A 16,520-nucleotide genomic window follows, 5' to 3' on the forward strand; every position below is an offset into this window, starting at 1 on the left:
ACCTCAGCAGCTCAAACATTTTTTTAATCCACATTGATTAAATGTAGGCTATTTTCTGTCGAATATGGAACAAGAACATCCCTGAAGAGAGCGATTATCGCACGGACCGGGGGGTGTTCTTTGTTATGGCCACAGAGTTTCTACAACCATAGGCGCATCATCGCGAGACTTCCAGGAACTCTTGCGGAACAGACCAAACAGACTACACGGAGGTTTGGGGTTGAGAAGTCAATGAGAGAAGTGAAAACATATTCCTTAGTTGTTAATCTTCTCGAAATCTAATTGCACAACCTAGATTCAAGGCAATATATTAAGTAGTTTAATATGTTATGACTTCAATCTCGTAAAAGTGATAAATTTATAGCTTTTAAATGTCTTCAAAAACTACTTTATATCCAAGAGGTGCCGTTTTTTTGATGGCGTGCACATGCGCAGTTCTGCAGGAGACGACCGTTAGACCCGATGACGTGATTCTACGCATGAGTTTAGCTAGCCAACGTCGCCATGACATCGCCTACAATTGTGATCATGGATTTCTATTGGTGAAGCAGTTGTAGCCTATCTTCATACTGTACTGTCTTCGTTATGGTTGATCGGCATTGTAACAGCCAGTGAGCGCTTCCGCATTGACAATCGGTGAGCTGTCATTGCGGGAGAATGAATAACGCGAAATGTAGCATATTAAATCAGATACCAAGGAGACGAAAGCGGATTATACAATGTGTCTATGTGGTGGGGTTCATGGTAAGTGCAACATAACCTTTGTTGAACATGTGGCTACATTTGAGAACGTTTGGTATTGCTGTCATTCTTTCATTTCTTTCCCAAAAGGTTATAGAACAGCAGTTCACTTTGGACACAACCTTACGTTTGATGCAAATGAGTGGCGATGACATCTGTTTATTGATCTGTTGGCTGTAGTCAATTGTACAGAGGCTACATCATGACATTAGGGGCTTTAGACTATGTAAAATATTATTCTGGTTCAGGCGGCTCCTTGCTCCATCATGACATTTGAGAACCTGACCTGCAGGCTACTACAAAATACATCAGATGTATTAAACAGCCTACTCGATTGTTCTTCAGTCACTCAAATGCTGATCCAGCTATTTAGAAGAGGCGGGTTGAGCCCTATCATAGCACTGTCAAAACAACCTGTCCGGCAGAATCCAGTCCTTGGAAATCTGAGTTCGCCTCAGAAGGACTTGTTATTCTGAGATGCTCAGGGTGTTCACAAGAACATCACACTGACTCTGTAAAACTCAGTAGGATAAACATAAATATCCTGTTGTACAGGATTATATTGATGTAATGTTTATTTAATCTGATGTGGATTTTGGACACACACTTAGCATAATGTAAACTCACAGAACTGGAGTGTCACAATGATCGTTTTGAAGACATTATATTGGGAAATGCTAAACGTTTTCTGTGTGTAATGCTATCCAGATAAAAGGAATGGAAGTGAATGCTGCAGAACATCTCATGAACATTCTCACCCAAAGAATATTCCCCTGTGAGCTCTCTCTCTCTCTCTCTCTCTCTCTCTCTCTCTCTCTCTCTCTCTCTCTCTCTCTCTCTCTCTCTCTCTCACACTATTTATTTATTTGACATTTTAGTCATCTAACAGATGCTCTTATCCAGAGCAATTAGGGTTAAGTGCCTAGCTCAAGGGCACACACACACACACTGTATGTTTGTGCCCAGTTTGAATACAGAAGTAGAGTTGAACTGAGGAGAATCAAACATTTAGTTTAATGGGTGGGGCTGTGAGACAGCAGGAGCTACAGTGTGACTTCAATCAGGTCTCTGGCAAGAGCCTCTCTGGAGATAAATGCAGATAAACAGGTTGGGAGAGTGTCTATTTCTCTCCTCAGGCCCTGAACTCTCTCTGTTGCACACTCACTAAACATCAGGCTAGAAAAAAATGGTATACCCTAGGTCTCTAGCTGATATCTCTAACTCCAGCCACAGAGCAGCCATGGAGATACCAGCCCATCCACAGAGAAGAAACTATCTCCAACAACACTGGTGGTTTGTCATGCAGTGGCTTCACTATATTTGAATCAATCATTGTCCTTTTGAATAAATCAGTTCCACAGACAAAACAACTGAATCTCTAATGCCTCATTACCCTGCTGAATATACGTTTTAGCGTTTGTGAGCCCCACCCTTTATAAACAGTTAGAACATTTTAAAGCAAGGGCACACACACATGCACTCACGTTGATGCATGCTGAATATTAGAAAGGGTGATTTGTCAGGCCGGTCACATGAACCCTTAATGTGACTGTGTTTTCATTGGCTATCGATAGGTCAACCTCTGATCATGATACACATCATTCAACTGCTTCCTGGATTTTTCTGTTTGGTCATTGTTTGTTGACGTGTCTATTTATTGTCTATGACAATGCAGTTACTGTAGCTCAACAGGGTTTAAACTGAATGTACACCTACTGCAGTCACTCAAGTCTTTGGTGTCATTCATCATTGTTTGTCTTCTTCTCTCTCTCCTCACCAGGACCTATTTGGGGTGAGCATGATCATTCCCCTGCTGAGTCACCATGTCAAGGCGCTGGGGGCCAGCCCCACCGTGGCAGGCTTAGTAGGTAGGTGGGATGATGATGATGATGATGATGATGTAATACATTAAATATGGAAGAGTTCACATCAGCGCCAAAGTTTGTAAGATGTTTTCATACAGTACATCAGACGTGGTTGTATAATTTAGCAGGAGCAGGCAAACCAATACATTGTAAAATTCATTTTAATGCATTAAATATTGCCAAATATTGTATGGAACAAAATGAAGAAGACCTCTGAGGACATCGGGCATCGAAGGACGACAGATTAAGGAATGGCGTGTAGCTTAACTGTTTGAAATCACCAACTGATATGCTCAATCATATGTCTAATTTCATAACTTCATATCGCTGTGGGCGCTGGTCACAGGGTCTGATAGTTTCTGCAAAGCGGCATGCATTGTAGACTAGCTGTAGTCATAAATGTCCTTCATGTGCCATAATCTGTACCTAATGCATTGATTAATGTTTCAGGCTCCACATATGGGATCTTACAACTCTTCTCTAGCACTATAGTAGTAAGTATTCTCTTGGTGTTCTGAAGACAAGTATTTGTGTTGTAGTACTGCATGCCTTGTGCTATACCAGTGTAATGCTTGCACACACACACACAGACACACACACACACAACCCTACCATAAGACCTCTCCCGACATGGTGTTTGTGTCATTTGTCAACATCTGAGGTTCTGATGGTACACCAGCGGTGGACTGGAGCTGGATGCTCCACCATGCCCTAACCATTAACACTCAATTAACATCCACACATTCCTCTGAATCCATGTCTCTTAACAAGGTTGACTTGTTACTGTACACTGAGTGAGGCCTTCTCTGAAGATAGAACTAGATTCTCATAGTTGAGTTGTGTAAGGCACTCCTCCTCCCCCATGGTCTCCTGAAATTGGTTTAAATCTCAGGGGTCATGAGACAAATTAAAGGAGGAGAAGGAGTCATTTGTGGTCCCAGTGAACAGACAGGCAGGGAGGGGTAGTGTGATGGGGGGAAGCGGGAACAGCAAGGCCTCTATGGTAATCCTCACAGGCCACATCCAGAGCACAGCAAATTCAATTTACCCTGATTTCATTATATTGTCATTGTGTGCGTGTGTCCATTTCTTACATGCACACTGTCTAATCAAGTTTTGTGTTATGTGTTTGCATGTGTAGGCTCACCTACGTGTGTGTGTATTTCTAGCTGTGCATAGAAGTGTGTGTGTGTGTGTGTGTCATTCATATATCAGTGTAGTGAGAGACTGAGTGGAGGCGCCTGGGTTGCTTGGCCAAGAGGACCAGGCTGTGGAATTCCTCTGTTTGGGGTCACCTGACCACTCACACTCATGTCCTCGTGTTACGACCTCAGAGAGAGGGGCGGGCTCTCATTATCTCATACATATGTTGTTTGTTGGGCAGCCAGGCTGCATCTCAATAGTTTTAAGTGGATTCCTTTCCTCGTCTACCTGGGGCTTTGAAGGAAAGAAAGCCAGTGCTAACCATTGAGATGAACACTGTATCCAGCAACATTGTGGAGATGTTTAATGCCTTGTGTTATTATGTGAGAAAATACTCCTCTTTCCTATATGCCACTTCCCGTGATGTGATGATGGCGGTTGTGATTGGCAGGGCAGCTGGAGTGACGTGGTGGGGAGGCGGTACTCTATGCTGACGTGTCTGCTGCTGAGTGCTCTGGGCTACGGCCTGCTGGGGATGTCCACCAGCATCGGCCTGTTTGTCCTGGCTAGGATCCCTGTGGGTGAGTCTGTCTAGGGGGGAAACGTCCTGCTTCAGAGGCTTGGGCCTTGAAAGAGCTCTACCTTTTATGTGAATCTTAATCACATGTAATGTTAAAACAAAAAAATACATTGATGTTCCACAAAGGGTCAATTTGATTGCACCGTGATGTCCACTACCTACATAAATACATACATTAAAGACATAATTCATCAGTAACATTCTGTTACACACAAATATAACAAAAATAGAAATGCAACCTGCAACAATTTCAAAGATTTTGCTGAGGTACAGTTCATATAAGGAAATCAGTAAATTGAAATAAATACATTTGGCCCAAATCTATTGATTTTACATGACTGGGAATACAGATATGCATCTGTTGTTCACAGATACCTTTAAAAAAAGGCAGGGGCTTGTATCAGAAAACCAGTCAGTATCTGGTGTGATCACCATTTGCCTCATGCAGCGCGTCACATCTCAGCGCGACACATCTCATTTGCATAGATGTTGATCAGGCTGTTGATTGTGTCCCGTGGAATGTTGTCCCACTCCTCTTCAATGGCTGTGCGAAGTTACTGGATATTGGCGGAAACACGCTGTTGTACACGTAGGTCCAGAGCATCCCAAACATCCTCAATGGTTGACGTGTCTGGTGAATATGCAGGACATGGAAGAACTGGGGCAGTTTCAGCTTCCAGGAATTGTGTACAGATCCTTATGACATGGGGCCGTGCATTATCATGCTGAAACACAAGGGGATGGGGGCAGATGAAAAGGCACAACACTGGGCCTCAGGATCTCGTCACAGTATCTCTGTGCATTCAAATTGCCATCAATAAAATGCAATTGTGTTCATTGTCTGTAGCTAATACCTACGCATATCAAAACCCCACTGCCACCATTGGGCACTCTGTTCACAACGTTGACATCCGTAAACAACTTGCCCACACAACACCATACTACTCACTGTCTACCATCTACCCGGTACAGTTGAAACCCGGATTCATCCGTGAAGAGCACACTTCTCCAGCGTGCCAGTGGCCATCGAAAGTGAGCATTTGCCCACTGAAGTCGGCTACGACGCCGAACTGCAGTCTGGTCAAGACCCTGGTGAGGATGACAAGAAAGCAGATGCGCTATCTCAGGGATAAACTATTCCCTGAGATGGTTTCTGACAGTTTGTGCAATACATTATTTGGTTGTGCAAACCCACAGTTTCATCAGCTGTCCAGGTGGCTGGTCTTATACGATCCCGCTGTTAAAGAAGCTGGATGTGGAATTCCTGGGATGGCGTGTTAACATGTAGTCTGCGGTTGTAAAACAACGTTGGAGGCAGCTTATGGTAGAGAAATTAACATAAAATGATCTGGCATCAGCTCTGGTGGACATTCCTGCAGTCAGCATGCCCATTGCACAGTCCTTCAAAACTTGGAGACATTTGTGGCATTGTGTTGTGTGACAAAACGGCACATTTTAGAGTGGCCATTTATTGTCCCCAGCACAAGGTTCATCTGTGTAATGATCGTGCTGTTTAATCAGCTTCTTGATGCCACACCTGTCAGGTGGATGGATTATATTGGCAAACGAGAAATTCTCACTGACTGGGAAGTAAACAAATTTGTACTCACGATTTGAGAGAAATAAGCATTTTGTGTATATGGGACATTTCTGGGATCTCTTATTTCAGCTCATGAAGTATGGGACCAACACTTTACATGTTGCGTTTATATTTTTGTTCAGTATTTTTTAAATCTGTGTCGTGTCCTTTCCCTCTCTCTCTGTCCTCCAGGGCTGTTCAAGCACTCCCTGTCTATCTGCCGGGCCCTGCTGTCTGACCTTGTGTCTGAGGCAGAGCGCCCCCTGGTGATGGGACACTTCAATGCTGCCTCCAGCGTGGGCTTCATCTTGGGACCCGTGGTGGGGGGATACCTTACAGAGCATGAGGGGGGCTTCTACACCTCCTCCTTCACCTGTGCTGCAATCTTCCTCCTCAACACAGGTGGATGGGGAGAGGGGAGATGAAGGGAGGGAGGGGCAAGGAGAGAGGGGATGAGCAGGAGAGCAGGCAAAGGGGGTGTAAGGCAATTATGTTGGTTTTCACAAATTCTCACCAATTCTACATCACACCTTAATTCTAAGCACTTTGTGAATGTGAAAGAATGGGATAGGTGCAAGTAATATAGTGAAAATAAAATCAAAGTTTATTGGTCACGTGCACAGTTTAGCAGATGTTATAGTGAGTACAGCTGAATGCTTGTGTTACTATCTCCTAACAATGCAGTAAAATGTCAAACAAGTACACAAGTTTTAAAAAATTAAACAAGAAATCAAGAAATATCGTAACGAATCCAATTAACAACCAAAATAGCACTGTTTCGGTAATCCAAATGCAATCTATATGTATATACATCGGATTAATTTACACAAGATATACTAAGAATGATATGTACTGCAGTAGATATATTAGAATGAGCCATGTCAAGAATCCAGTATACAAATAAATAAATATGGTGTGTACAAACAGTGTAACTAAAATGCAATGTACAGTAGTAGATGTTTAAAAAATTAATATATATATATATATATTCCACAAGGTAGGCCAGTTGAGAACAAGTTATCATTTACAACTGCGACCTGGCCAAGATAAAGCAAAGCAGTGCGACAAAAACAACAACACAGAGTTACACATAAACAAACATACAGTCAATAACGCAATATAAAAAAATCTATGTACAGTGTGTGCAAAAGTAGAGAGTAGGGAGGTATGGCAATAAATAGGCCATAGAGGCGAAATGATTACATTTACATTACATTACATTTAAGTCATTTAGCAGACGCTCTTATCCAGAGCGACTTCAGAGCGACGATTCACCTTATGACATCCAGTGGAACAGCCACTTTACAATAGTGCATCTAAATCTTTTAAGGGGGGGGTGAGAAGGATTACTTTATCCTATCCTAGGTATTCCTTAAAGAGGTGGGGTTTCAGGTGTCTCCGGAAGGTGGTGATTGACTCCGCTGTCCTGGCGTCGTGGGGGAGTTTGTTCCACCATTGGGGGGCCAGAGCAGCGAACAGTTTTGACTGGGCTGAGCGGGAACTGTACTTCCTCAGTGGTAGGGAGGCGAGCAGGCCAGAGGTGGATGAACGCAGTGCCCTTGTTTGGGTGTAGGGCCTGATCAGAGCCTGGAGGTTACAATTTAGCATTAACACTGGAGTGATAAATGTGCAGATGATATAGAGATACTGGGGTAGAGATACTGGGGTGCAAAAGAGCACGAGGATAAATAGCAATGTGGGGATGAGGTAGTTGGGTGGGCTATTTACAGATTGGCTGTGTACAGGTACAGTGACCGGTAAGCTGCTCTGACCGCTGATGCTTAAAGTTAAAGAGGGAGATATAAGTCTCCAGCTTCAGTGATTTTTGCATTAGAATGAGCTTGTGTGAAAAACTGTATAAAAGAAACGGGAAGTGTCCAGTGTTTAATGTCTCTATAATATGGGACAGCAGTGTTTAATGTCTCTATAACATGGGACAGCATTGTTTAATGTCTCTATAACATGGGACAGCAGTGTTTAATGTCTCTATAACATGGGACAGCATTGTTTAATGTCTCTATAACATGGGACAGCAGTGTTTAATGTCTCTATAACATGGGACAGCAGTGTTTAATGTCTCTATAACATGGGACAGCAGTGTTTAATGTCTCTATAACATGGGACAGCAGTGTTTAATGTCTCTATAACATGGGACAGCAGTGTTTAATGTCTCTATAACATGGGAGACCAGTGTTTAATGTCTCTATAACATGGGACAGCAGTGTTGGCTGTGGGACAGCAGTGTTGGCTGTGCGACAGCAGTGTGGGACAGCAGTGTTGGCTGTGGGACAGCAGTGTTGGCTGTGCGACAGCAGTGCGGGACAGCAGTGTTGGCTGTGGGACAGCAGTGTTGGCTGTGGGACAGCAGTGTTGGCTGTGGACATCAGTGTGGGACAGCAGTGTTGGCTGTGGGACATCAGTGTGGGACAGCAGTGTTGGCTGTGGGACAGCAGTGTTGGCTGTGGGACAGCAGTGTTGGCTGTGCGACAGCAGTGTGGGACAGCAGTGTTGGCTGTGCGACAGCAGTGTGGGACAGCAGTGTTTGCTGTGGGACAGCAGTGTTGGCTGTGCGACAGCAGTGTGGGACAGCAGTGTTTGCTGTGGGACAGCAGTGTGGGACAGCAGTGTTTGCTGTGGAACAGCAGTGTTGGCTGTGGGACAGCAGTGTTTGCTGTGGAACAGCAGTGTTGGCTGTGCGACAGCAGTGTGGGACAGCAGTGTTGGCTGTGGGACAGCAGTGTTTGCTGTGGGACAGCAGTGTTGGCTGTGCGACAGCAGTGTGGGACAGCAGTGTTTGCTGTGGGACAGCAGTGTTGGCTGTGCGACAGCAGTGTAGGACAGCAGTGTTTGCTGTGGGACAGCAGTGTGGGACAGCAGTGTCTGCTGTGGGACAGCAGTGTTGGCTGTGCGACAGCAGTGTGGGACAGCAGTGTTGGCTGTGTGACAGCAGTGTGGGACAGCAGTGTTTGCTGTGGGACAGCAGTGTGGGACAGCAGTGTTGGCTGTGGGACAGCAGTGTTGGCTGTGCGACAGCAGTGTGGGACAGCAGTGTTGGCTGTGGGACAGCAGTGTTGGCTGTGCGACAGCAGTGTGGGACAGCAGTGTTTTCTGTGGGACAGCAGTGTGGGACAGCAGTGTTTGCTGTGGGACAGCAGTGTTGGCTGTGCGACAGCAGTGTGGGACAGCAGTGTTTGCTGTGAGACAGCAGTGTTGGCTGTGCGACAGCAGTGTGGGACAGCAGTGTTTGCTGTGGGACAGCAGTGTTGGCTGTGCGACAGCAGTGTGGGACAGCAGTGTTTGCTGTGGGACAGCAGTGTGGGACAGCAGTGTCTGCTGTGGGACAGCAGTGTTGGCTGTGCGACAGCAGTGTGGGACAGCAGTGTTGGCTGTGCGACAGCAGTGTGGGACAGCAGTGTTTGCTGTGGGACAGCAGTGTGGGACAGCAGTGTTGGCTGTGGGACAGCAGTGTTGGCTGTGGGACAGCAGTGTTGGCTGTGCGACAGCAGTGTGGGACAGCAGTGTTTGCTGTGGGACAGCAGTGTGGGACAGCAGTGTTGGCTGTGGGACAGCAGTGTTGGCTGTGCGACAGCAGTGTGGGACAGCAGTGTTGGCTGTGGGACAGCAGTGTTGGCTGTGCGACAGCAGTGTGGGACAGCAGTGTTTGCTGTGGGACAGCAGTGTGGGACAGCAGTGTTTGCTGTGGGACAGCAGTGTTGGCTGTGCGACAGCAGTGTGGGATAGCAGTGTTTGCTGTGGGACAGCAGTGTTGGCTGTGCGACAGCAGTGTGGGACAGCAGTGTTTGCTGTGGGACAGCAGTGTGGGACAGCAGTGTTTGCTGTGGGACAGCAGTGTTGGCTGTGCGACAGCAGTGTGGGACAGCAGTGTTTGCTGTGGGACAGCAGTGTTGGCTGTGCGACAGCAGTGTGGGACAGCAGTGTTGGCTGTGCGACAGCAGTGTGGGACAGCAGTGTTGGCTGTGCGACAGCAGTATGGGACAGCAGTGTTTGCTGTGGGACAGCAGTATGGGACAGCAGTGTTGGCTGTGGGACAGCAGTATGGGACAGCAGTGTTGGCTGTGGGACAGCAGTATGGGACAGCAGTGTTGGCTGTGGGACAGCAGTATGGGACAGCAGTGTTGGCTGTGGGACAGCAGTATGGGACAGCAGTGTTGGCTGTGGGACAGCAGTGTTTGCTGTGGGACAGCAGTGTTGGCTGTGGGACAGCAGTATGGGACAGCAGTGTTTGCTGTGGGACAGCAGTGTTGGCTGGGGGACAGCAGTGTTGGCTGGGGGACAGCAGTGTTTGCTGTGGGACAGCAGTATGGGACAGCAGTGTTGGCTGTGGGACAGCAGTGTTTGCTGTGGGACAGCAGTGTGGGACAGCAGTGTTGGCTGTGTGTGATTGTGAGTGATTGTGAGTAAGCGTGTGTGTTGTTAGTATGGGAGTGTGTGTGTTAGAGAGTGTATATGTGAGTGCAGGAGAACTCATGTGCATGAGGTGTGTGATAGCTTGTGTGTGTGTTTTGTGTGAGTGAGTGTGTGTGTGCGCACCAACTGGCAGTTCAACAGTCTGATGGCCTGGAGATAGAAGCTGTTTCTCAGTCTCTCAGCCCCCCCCCCCAGATATTATCATACAGCACATGCATAGCCAGTCTATGTGCCTTCTAACCTTGTGTTTGTCGTGTTCCATCCAGGTCTGGTTTGGCTGCTTCCCTGGAGCGATGCGCTAACCCCACGGGCCAATGCTAACTACAACAGCAGCGCTAGTAAAGCCAGCTTCCACGTCAACGACAACCACGTCACCTCGACACAGCAAAACTCACCCCATGGCAACAGCAACAACCACACTACAGCGTCGGGGCCAGCAGTCACAGGATCGGGGGCTCCAGAAACAAACCAGAGGGTCTGGAGCTGGGACCTAGACTGGGGGGAGGTGTCACTGCTCCAACCTGCCTGGCGTCAGCTCTCCTCAGTGGGCTCCAAGATCCGCACGGTGGCCTCCTCAGACATGTGGGACCTGTTCCTGGTGCGTCTGCTCATGGCCATTGCCATTATGCTTTACTACAGCAACTTTTCTCTGGCCATGGAGGAGCGCTTCATGCTGAAGCCCAAAGCCACAGGTTATCTAATTAGCTACAGCTCTACCCTGGGGGCCTTGGCCGGCTGCTTGGTGGGGCCTGTCACCAAACTGTACGGTAACGACATGCCGGCACTGTTGCTACACTCTACAGTTCTTACGTGTTGCCTGATCCTGCTCTATGCCATGGCGCCGAGTGTCTGGCACGTGTTGTTAAGTTCCACTTTCTTCGCCATCTCCACGACCATCGGACGCACCTGCATCACAGACCTTGAGTTGCAGAAAGGAGGAGCTCATGCCAGTGGCACACTAATCGGGGCAGGGCAGTCGGTGACTGCGGTGGGTCGGGTGCTCGCCCCCCTGCTTTCGGGGCTGGCCCAGGAGTTTAGTCCCTGCGGGCCACCGAGTCTGGGCGTGGGGCTGGCGTTAGCGGCCGTCGCTCTGCTGCTGGTAAGAGTTCCCAAATGGGACGGGAGATGCAAGAGGAAAGAGGCCAAACTTGATAAAACACACAGAGAGTGAGAGTGAATGAATGAGAGAGAGAGAAAGAGCACCGATGCGAAACTACCATCCTCAGGAGATGTCTGGTCTAAAGACAGCACTGGAGAGAGAACTGATACAGAACTGTTGGGGTTTGTTGTTGACATGTCAGCGGGGTGTTTCGTTGTTTGTTTTGTAGCTGTTGACAACGGAGCCACATCTCCGCTCTGCTGTTCTGTTGGTCTCAAAGTGATGACATCACAGCACCCTGAAAGGAACTGGGTCATCATCAGCATTGCTGTTCCCGCCCTTCAGTACACCAAACAGGTTTAACCGTGAACAAACACCTAGGCCAGCAGCCCTCTGTAAAAGAAGTGAGGGAGTCAATGCTCAAATAGACTAGCATAGGTCATCATGTCAATGGCACATACAGCCGTGTTAATAAAGCCTAGGAATAGTCACATTTTTATACATGTGTCTTGTGAGAGACAATAATAACATTAAAAAACACAAAATATAAATATAATGTACTCCTGCTCTTCCTTTATAACCACTACAAATAGTCTAGGAATGCCTTGAAGTTTCTTTGTCCTGAAAATGCACTTCATTTCCCAAAATGCTCTGTTTCTGACCTACCCTATGAGTGTGGGCAGCAGGTGAAGAACCTTCTCTTACCTCTCTGGAGCCGAATTCCATTTTATTTCCCATCTCACTGCAGTGTGTACTCATTCACCCTCCCTTGAGGGTTGAAAATAATTAGATGGGTGTGAAAATGTCCACACCAATCCAATACCTTTAAATCCATTGTGGGGGAGTGAATGAGTACACACTTTGGGGAAAAGGGTCAAGCACTGAATTGAGCTTGAGTAAGGGTAGTCCACAGCCACAAATCTAGGATAAGCTTACATTCCCTGAATTCTAACCCACGTGGGGGAATACAATTATTTTTCAAAAAGTGTATGTTGGTAACTTCAGCCTTCTTCTTTTTTTAACCACTGTTTACCCTCATTGCACTGCTTTTTAACAGGATCCTGTCCAACTAAGGTATCAGGACACTTTCAATGGACGTTTGTATATATTTTTTGCTTTAAATTTTAAACCCCATAGTCCATATTGATTTTATTCAGATGAATTGATTTATCAGAAAGTGGGCTTAATTATCAATGAAATAAAACATTTGAATTATTATTTTGATATGGCGTTTTCCTCTTATTTTGAATGGGGTTGCCCTTACAATGACCCAAATGCTACTGAATGTTATGAAGACAAAATGATTTTATTGAATGATAGATCAATCCAATTCAAGTCTATCTAAACTTGTGAATGTGCTCGGTGAATGCCAACGACAGTTCCATAACTTCAGTTTTATTAAATGTTTTATTTGATAATGGATGACCGAATGTTCAAGTTTATGTGAGATTTCTTTCTCCTACAAGGTGGTTTTAGCTCTGTTACTATTGGCATCTCGATACGACTGAGGAAAATCAACACGAACGCCCCTCCAACTTGTAATTACTAGTGAGAAACCCGTCTATCATCCCTGTGCTCCCACATGTTGAACTCTGACATATCCTACTAAGGAAATTACCTTGATAACAGCGTTTTCAGCAGTTAAATACAACAAGAACACATTATTTTTTATTTTTTTTAAACACAAACTTGTTTACAAGCATAATAGCTGTACTTTTAGTTTGTAGTTGACACTGCTTGTTTGCCATTAGCCGATCTGCATTCTTAATGAGGTTAAAGCAACTGAATGCACTCAACTTGTTGCTCCCGGTTTATAATTAGTATTTTTCAAATTCCCACTTGTCATGAACGCAGCATAAGACTATGAACACGGTTCCATCTCTAACAAGACCACCATGATATATGGGCCTAAGGACGAGACAATAAGACGAGACAATAAGACGACACACCGTGGTTTCATCACAAACCCGGAGAGCAACATCTGTCTGGTGAAGTCCACAAAGCACATTGCATGTAACAAATGACCTACAGCATGGTCAAGCAAGTTAATGTTTCTGACATTTTCAGACTAACAACCTTTGATTTAGAACCACGGAGAGTTACTGCAAGTCAAAAAGAAAACAGGAGCTGCCTCCAATATTCCAACAGCATTTTAACATGTTCAAATCATCTATGCTTAGTCTAAAACAGTGACCAGTAACTATTAACCCATAACTATTTAGTCCAATCAATGTAAGCTAAATATGATGTGGCTGTCCATGGTACTGATGCGTGTGGTTGTGTGTGTGTGTAAGTAGAAAAACATGTTGACTCACCCTAATAAAATGCTTGCTAGCTAAGATAACTTCCGGTCATGGGCAACGATGCACCAGGCCAGCTAGTTAACACGAGCCTATTACATCTAATTAGCTACACTGAGCTTCCATGCTCTCAGGTCAGGGGCACAATGTATACATTTATAGTTGGATCAGAATCACCGTTAGAATCACCGTTATAATCATTGACCAATATGGATAATTAAGTAAAACCATAAGTCCAAATCTCTATCTCCATTCATGGCTAGCTAGCAACCGGAGGACAAGACAACGAGATGCAACAAGTCAAGTTTTTTTGCAAATTACATTTAGCTTTTGATGTGTGATTGGTGTGACACTTCCTTTTGATGTGCCAGGACCATTCACAGTTGAGCTCACTCAGTTGAGCTCAACACTGATTGGCTATAAAAAAAAATACAAATAAAACAAATATTAAGGGAGGCCAAATGCTCTCTGGCTTTCCTTACATTCAATGCTATGGGCGGCAACAATGTCATACTCTATTTGACCAAACAGCATCAGATAGATTCTCAGGTTAGATACATTCAGCCTCTTGCAAATTGAAGGAATTTATGAAACACAGAAATGAACGATACATTATTGGTAATTTTTTGGTAGCCATGTATACACGAAGTTAGGAGACACACTACATGACACACTGGCACGACTCTTGCTGATAGTAACGCCTCGATCACACCTACATTGATTTGCGTTTTGGTTACACCAGAAGTACATGTATTTCCAATGGAACGCTGCGTTTGCCTTGCAGCATTGCGTTGCAGAGGCAGTTGCAGTGCGTTCGGTTTGGTGCATAGCTTGGATTTATCGAATGTATGCATCAAACGTTATGTGTTAGACGGCTTGACAGAACTGGTAGCATCAGGTGAATGTTGAACCTTTGTTGCCCACATCCAGATGGTGCTGTGTGCCATTTTGCGTAAAAAACTATCAGTGTGATCAAGGCATAAGAAAGCCAACACCATCTTCACCCATCTGCTTAGATGTACCTTTTTATTACTTCTAAACAAAATAACTTTTGGGGGTTTTCATTTACTTGCAATGGTGTGTTGGTCCTTGCTTAAACATTCGCTAAGATTATATTTGGTTGTGATCTTTGCAACATAACTATTTTAGATGCAGCAGTTGTTAGCTGGAGCTAGCCAAAGAGCCATTTTACTGGTTAAAGTTGGAAATGTTTTTAAGTATAATGCAGTTGATTTGGGATGATGACACAAACATTATATTGCCTGAAGAACAATACAATATAAACGAATAAGCACAATATTTAATATAATTCTGGCCTAAAGCAAATGTGGCACAAAGGTGGAATCACAATTACTATTTCAGTTCAACATCGCCACAATTTATGAAGCACGAGACTGCAGATGGAGCGCGCAAAAGCCCCACTGGAATGGATGGGCGGGCCTCGCAGCAGGGTTATTACGTAAAAATGTGTCACTCGGAGCATGGGGTAGGGCAAATCCTGTACCACTGCAGACTCCGTCGACTCAAGGAGGAACAGAGATGAGCATCACTGGGCTATCAGATAAACTGCACACTTACCGTTTCAATACAGGGATGGTTACCCGTTACCCGTCTCATAAAGTAAGTATATTTAAATACGTATGCGTTTATCGCTGAAATGTATTAGGCTATATATTGACAGCCCACAATAAACACGTTCTAAAATCGCTATTCTGTAATGTCAAATAAAAAAGGTCTGTTTGCATGACATGACCATCCCGTTGTAGCATATTTCTGAATAACGGAACTGCTCATTCAATAAGCACTACCAACAACGAGTTACCTTTGAATGAGCTTCAGAATAGCAGATTCCATCATGACACAATATGTGTTATTGTCGGAGCATCAGAGGAAATAACATTCATTGAGACTGGTGTAGGCCCAGTGCAATAGAATACAAATAACAGTATGATTGATTCAGGTACTATACTTATCCAATGGTGTATGTAGCCTAATTTCTTTATGTCTGCATCATACAGCCTATAGTACAGCCCTAGACAAACTGCGGGTGGTTTGTTGACGCCCGCATCAGTCTTACAAAGAGCAGCATCACTCAGGCCTACAGCAAAGGCAGTGAGTGGTATTGCGTGTGGTTGTATTTAACTGTAGGCTAAGTGACTGCATGAACGAGATGTTCAAAATCATTATGTTCTGGAGAGGATTAGCTTTGATCTGTTTAATCATTAGCAGTTGTTTTATTATGACAAGACAGCTATGTGTCTGCATGTGTGTGATGAACGCAGACTGATTAAAACCATTGACCCTAAGCAGCGCAAGGCTATCTCTCTCAAGTCTTTATCATAGACCCTCAAGTGTCAGTACAGCAGTCCACTAAGCAAGAATTTATAGCTTCAACATGATTAAAAGCTCCATGACCAGTAGTGTGTGTGTGTGTGTGTGCGTGTGTGTGTGTGTGCGTGTGCGTGTGCGTGTGTGTGTGTGTGTGTGTGTGCGCGCGTGTGTGTGTGTGTGTGTGCGTGCAAGAGAGAGTCTGACTCGGAACAGCATAATTATGAAGATCAAGGTCTTGCTTGTTCATCTTCCTCCCCCCCATTAATATTAATAAAGGTCACTTTCTCATGCTGTCTGACAGTGTGGAAGAACAACCTTGTTTTTCAGGTGTAACAAGAGCTTCTTTGTCCTGGGTTCCTTCCTCATTACGTGTCTGGTTTACCTCTGAGACCGAGTCCCCTGAGTGTGCTCTGCGTCTCAAAGCCGCCATAAGGGGTGTATCTCAATGGTCTCA

The 16,520-nt window shown here is 45.2% G+C and overlaps 2 protein-coding genes across 6 annotated transcripts in view; both read left to right on the forward strand.

The window, feature by feature from the left end:
* Positions 1–192: 192 nt before the first annotated feature.
* Positions 193–12,659, forward strand: mfsd9 (major facilitator superfamily domain containing 9). Its single transcript, XM_046364007.1, has 6 exons — positions 193–744; positions 2,522–2,609; positions 3,057–3,100; positions 4,201–4,330; positions 6,101–6,310; positions 10,603–12,659. The coding sequence occupies exons 1-6, from the start codon at positions 658–660 to the stop codon at positions 11,505–11,507; spliced, it is 1,464 nt and encodes a 487-aa protein (XP_046219963.1). The 5' UTR covers positions 193–657; the 3' UTR covers positions 11,508–12,659.
* A 2,558-nt stretch (positions 12,660–15,217) lies between these two features.
* The window catches only part of LOC124044360 (inositol polyphosphate-4-phosphatase type I A-like), a 44,539-nt gene continuing 43,236 nt past the window's right edge, over positions 15,218–16,520 (forward strand). For all 5 annotated transcript variants that reach the window (XM_046364017.1, XM_046364045.1, XM_046364027.1 and 2 more), the window contains exon 1: positions 15,218–15,355. The gene's annotated coding sequence lies outside the window, so the exon portion shown is untranslated. The remainder of the gene's footprint in view (positions 15,356–16,520) is intronic.

Source organism: Oncorhynchus gorbuscha, linkage group LG01 (assembly GCF_021184085.1).
Source record: "Oncorhynchus gorbuscha isolate QuinsamMale2020 ecotype Even-year linkage group LG01, OgorEven_v1.0, whole genome shotgun sequence".
Classification (NCBI taxonomy): Eukaryota; Metazoa; Chordata; class Actinopteri; order Salmoniformes; family Salmonidae; genus Oncorhynchus; species Oncorhynchus gorbuscha.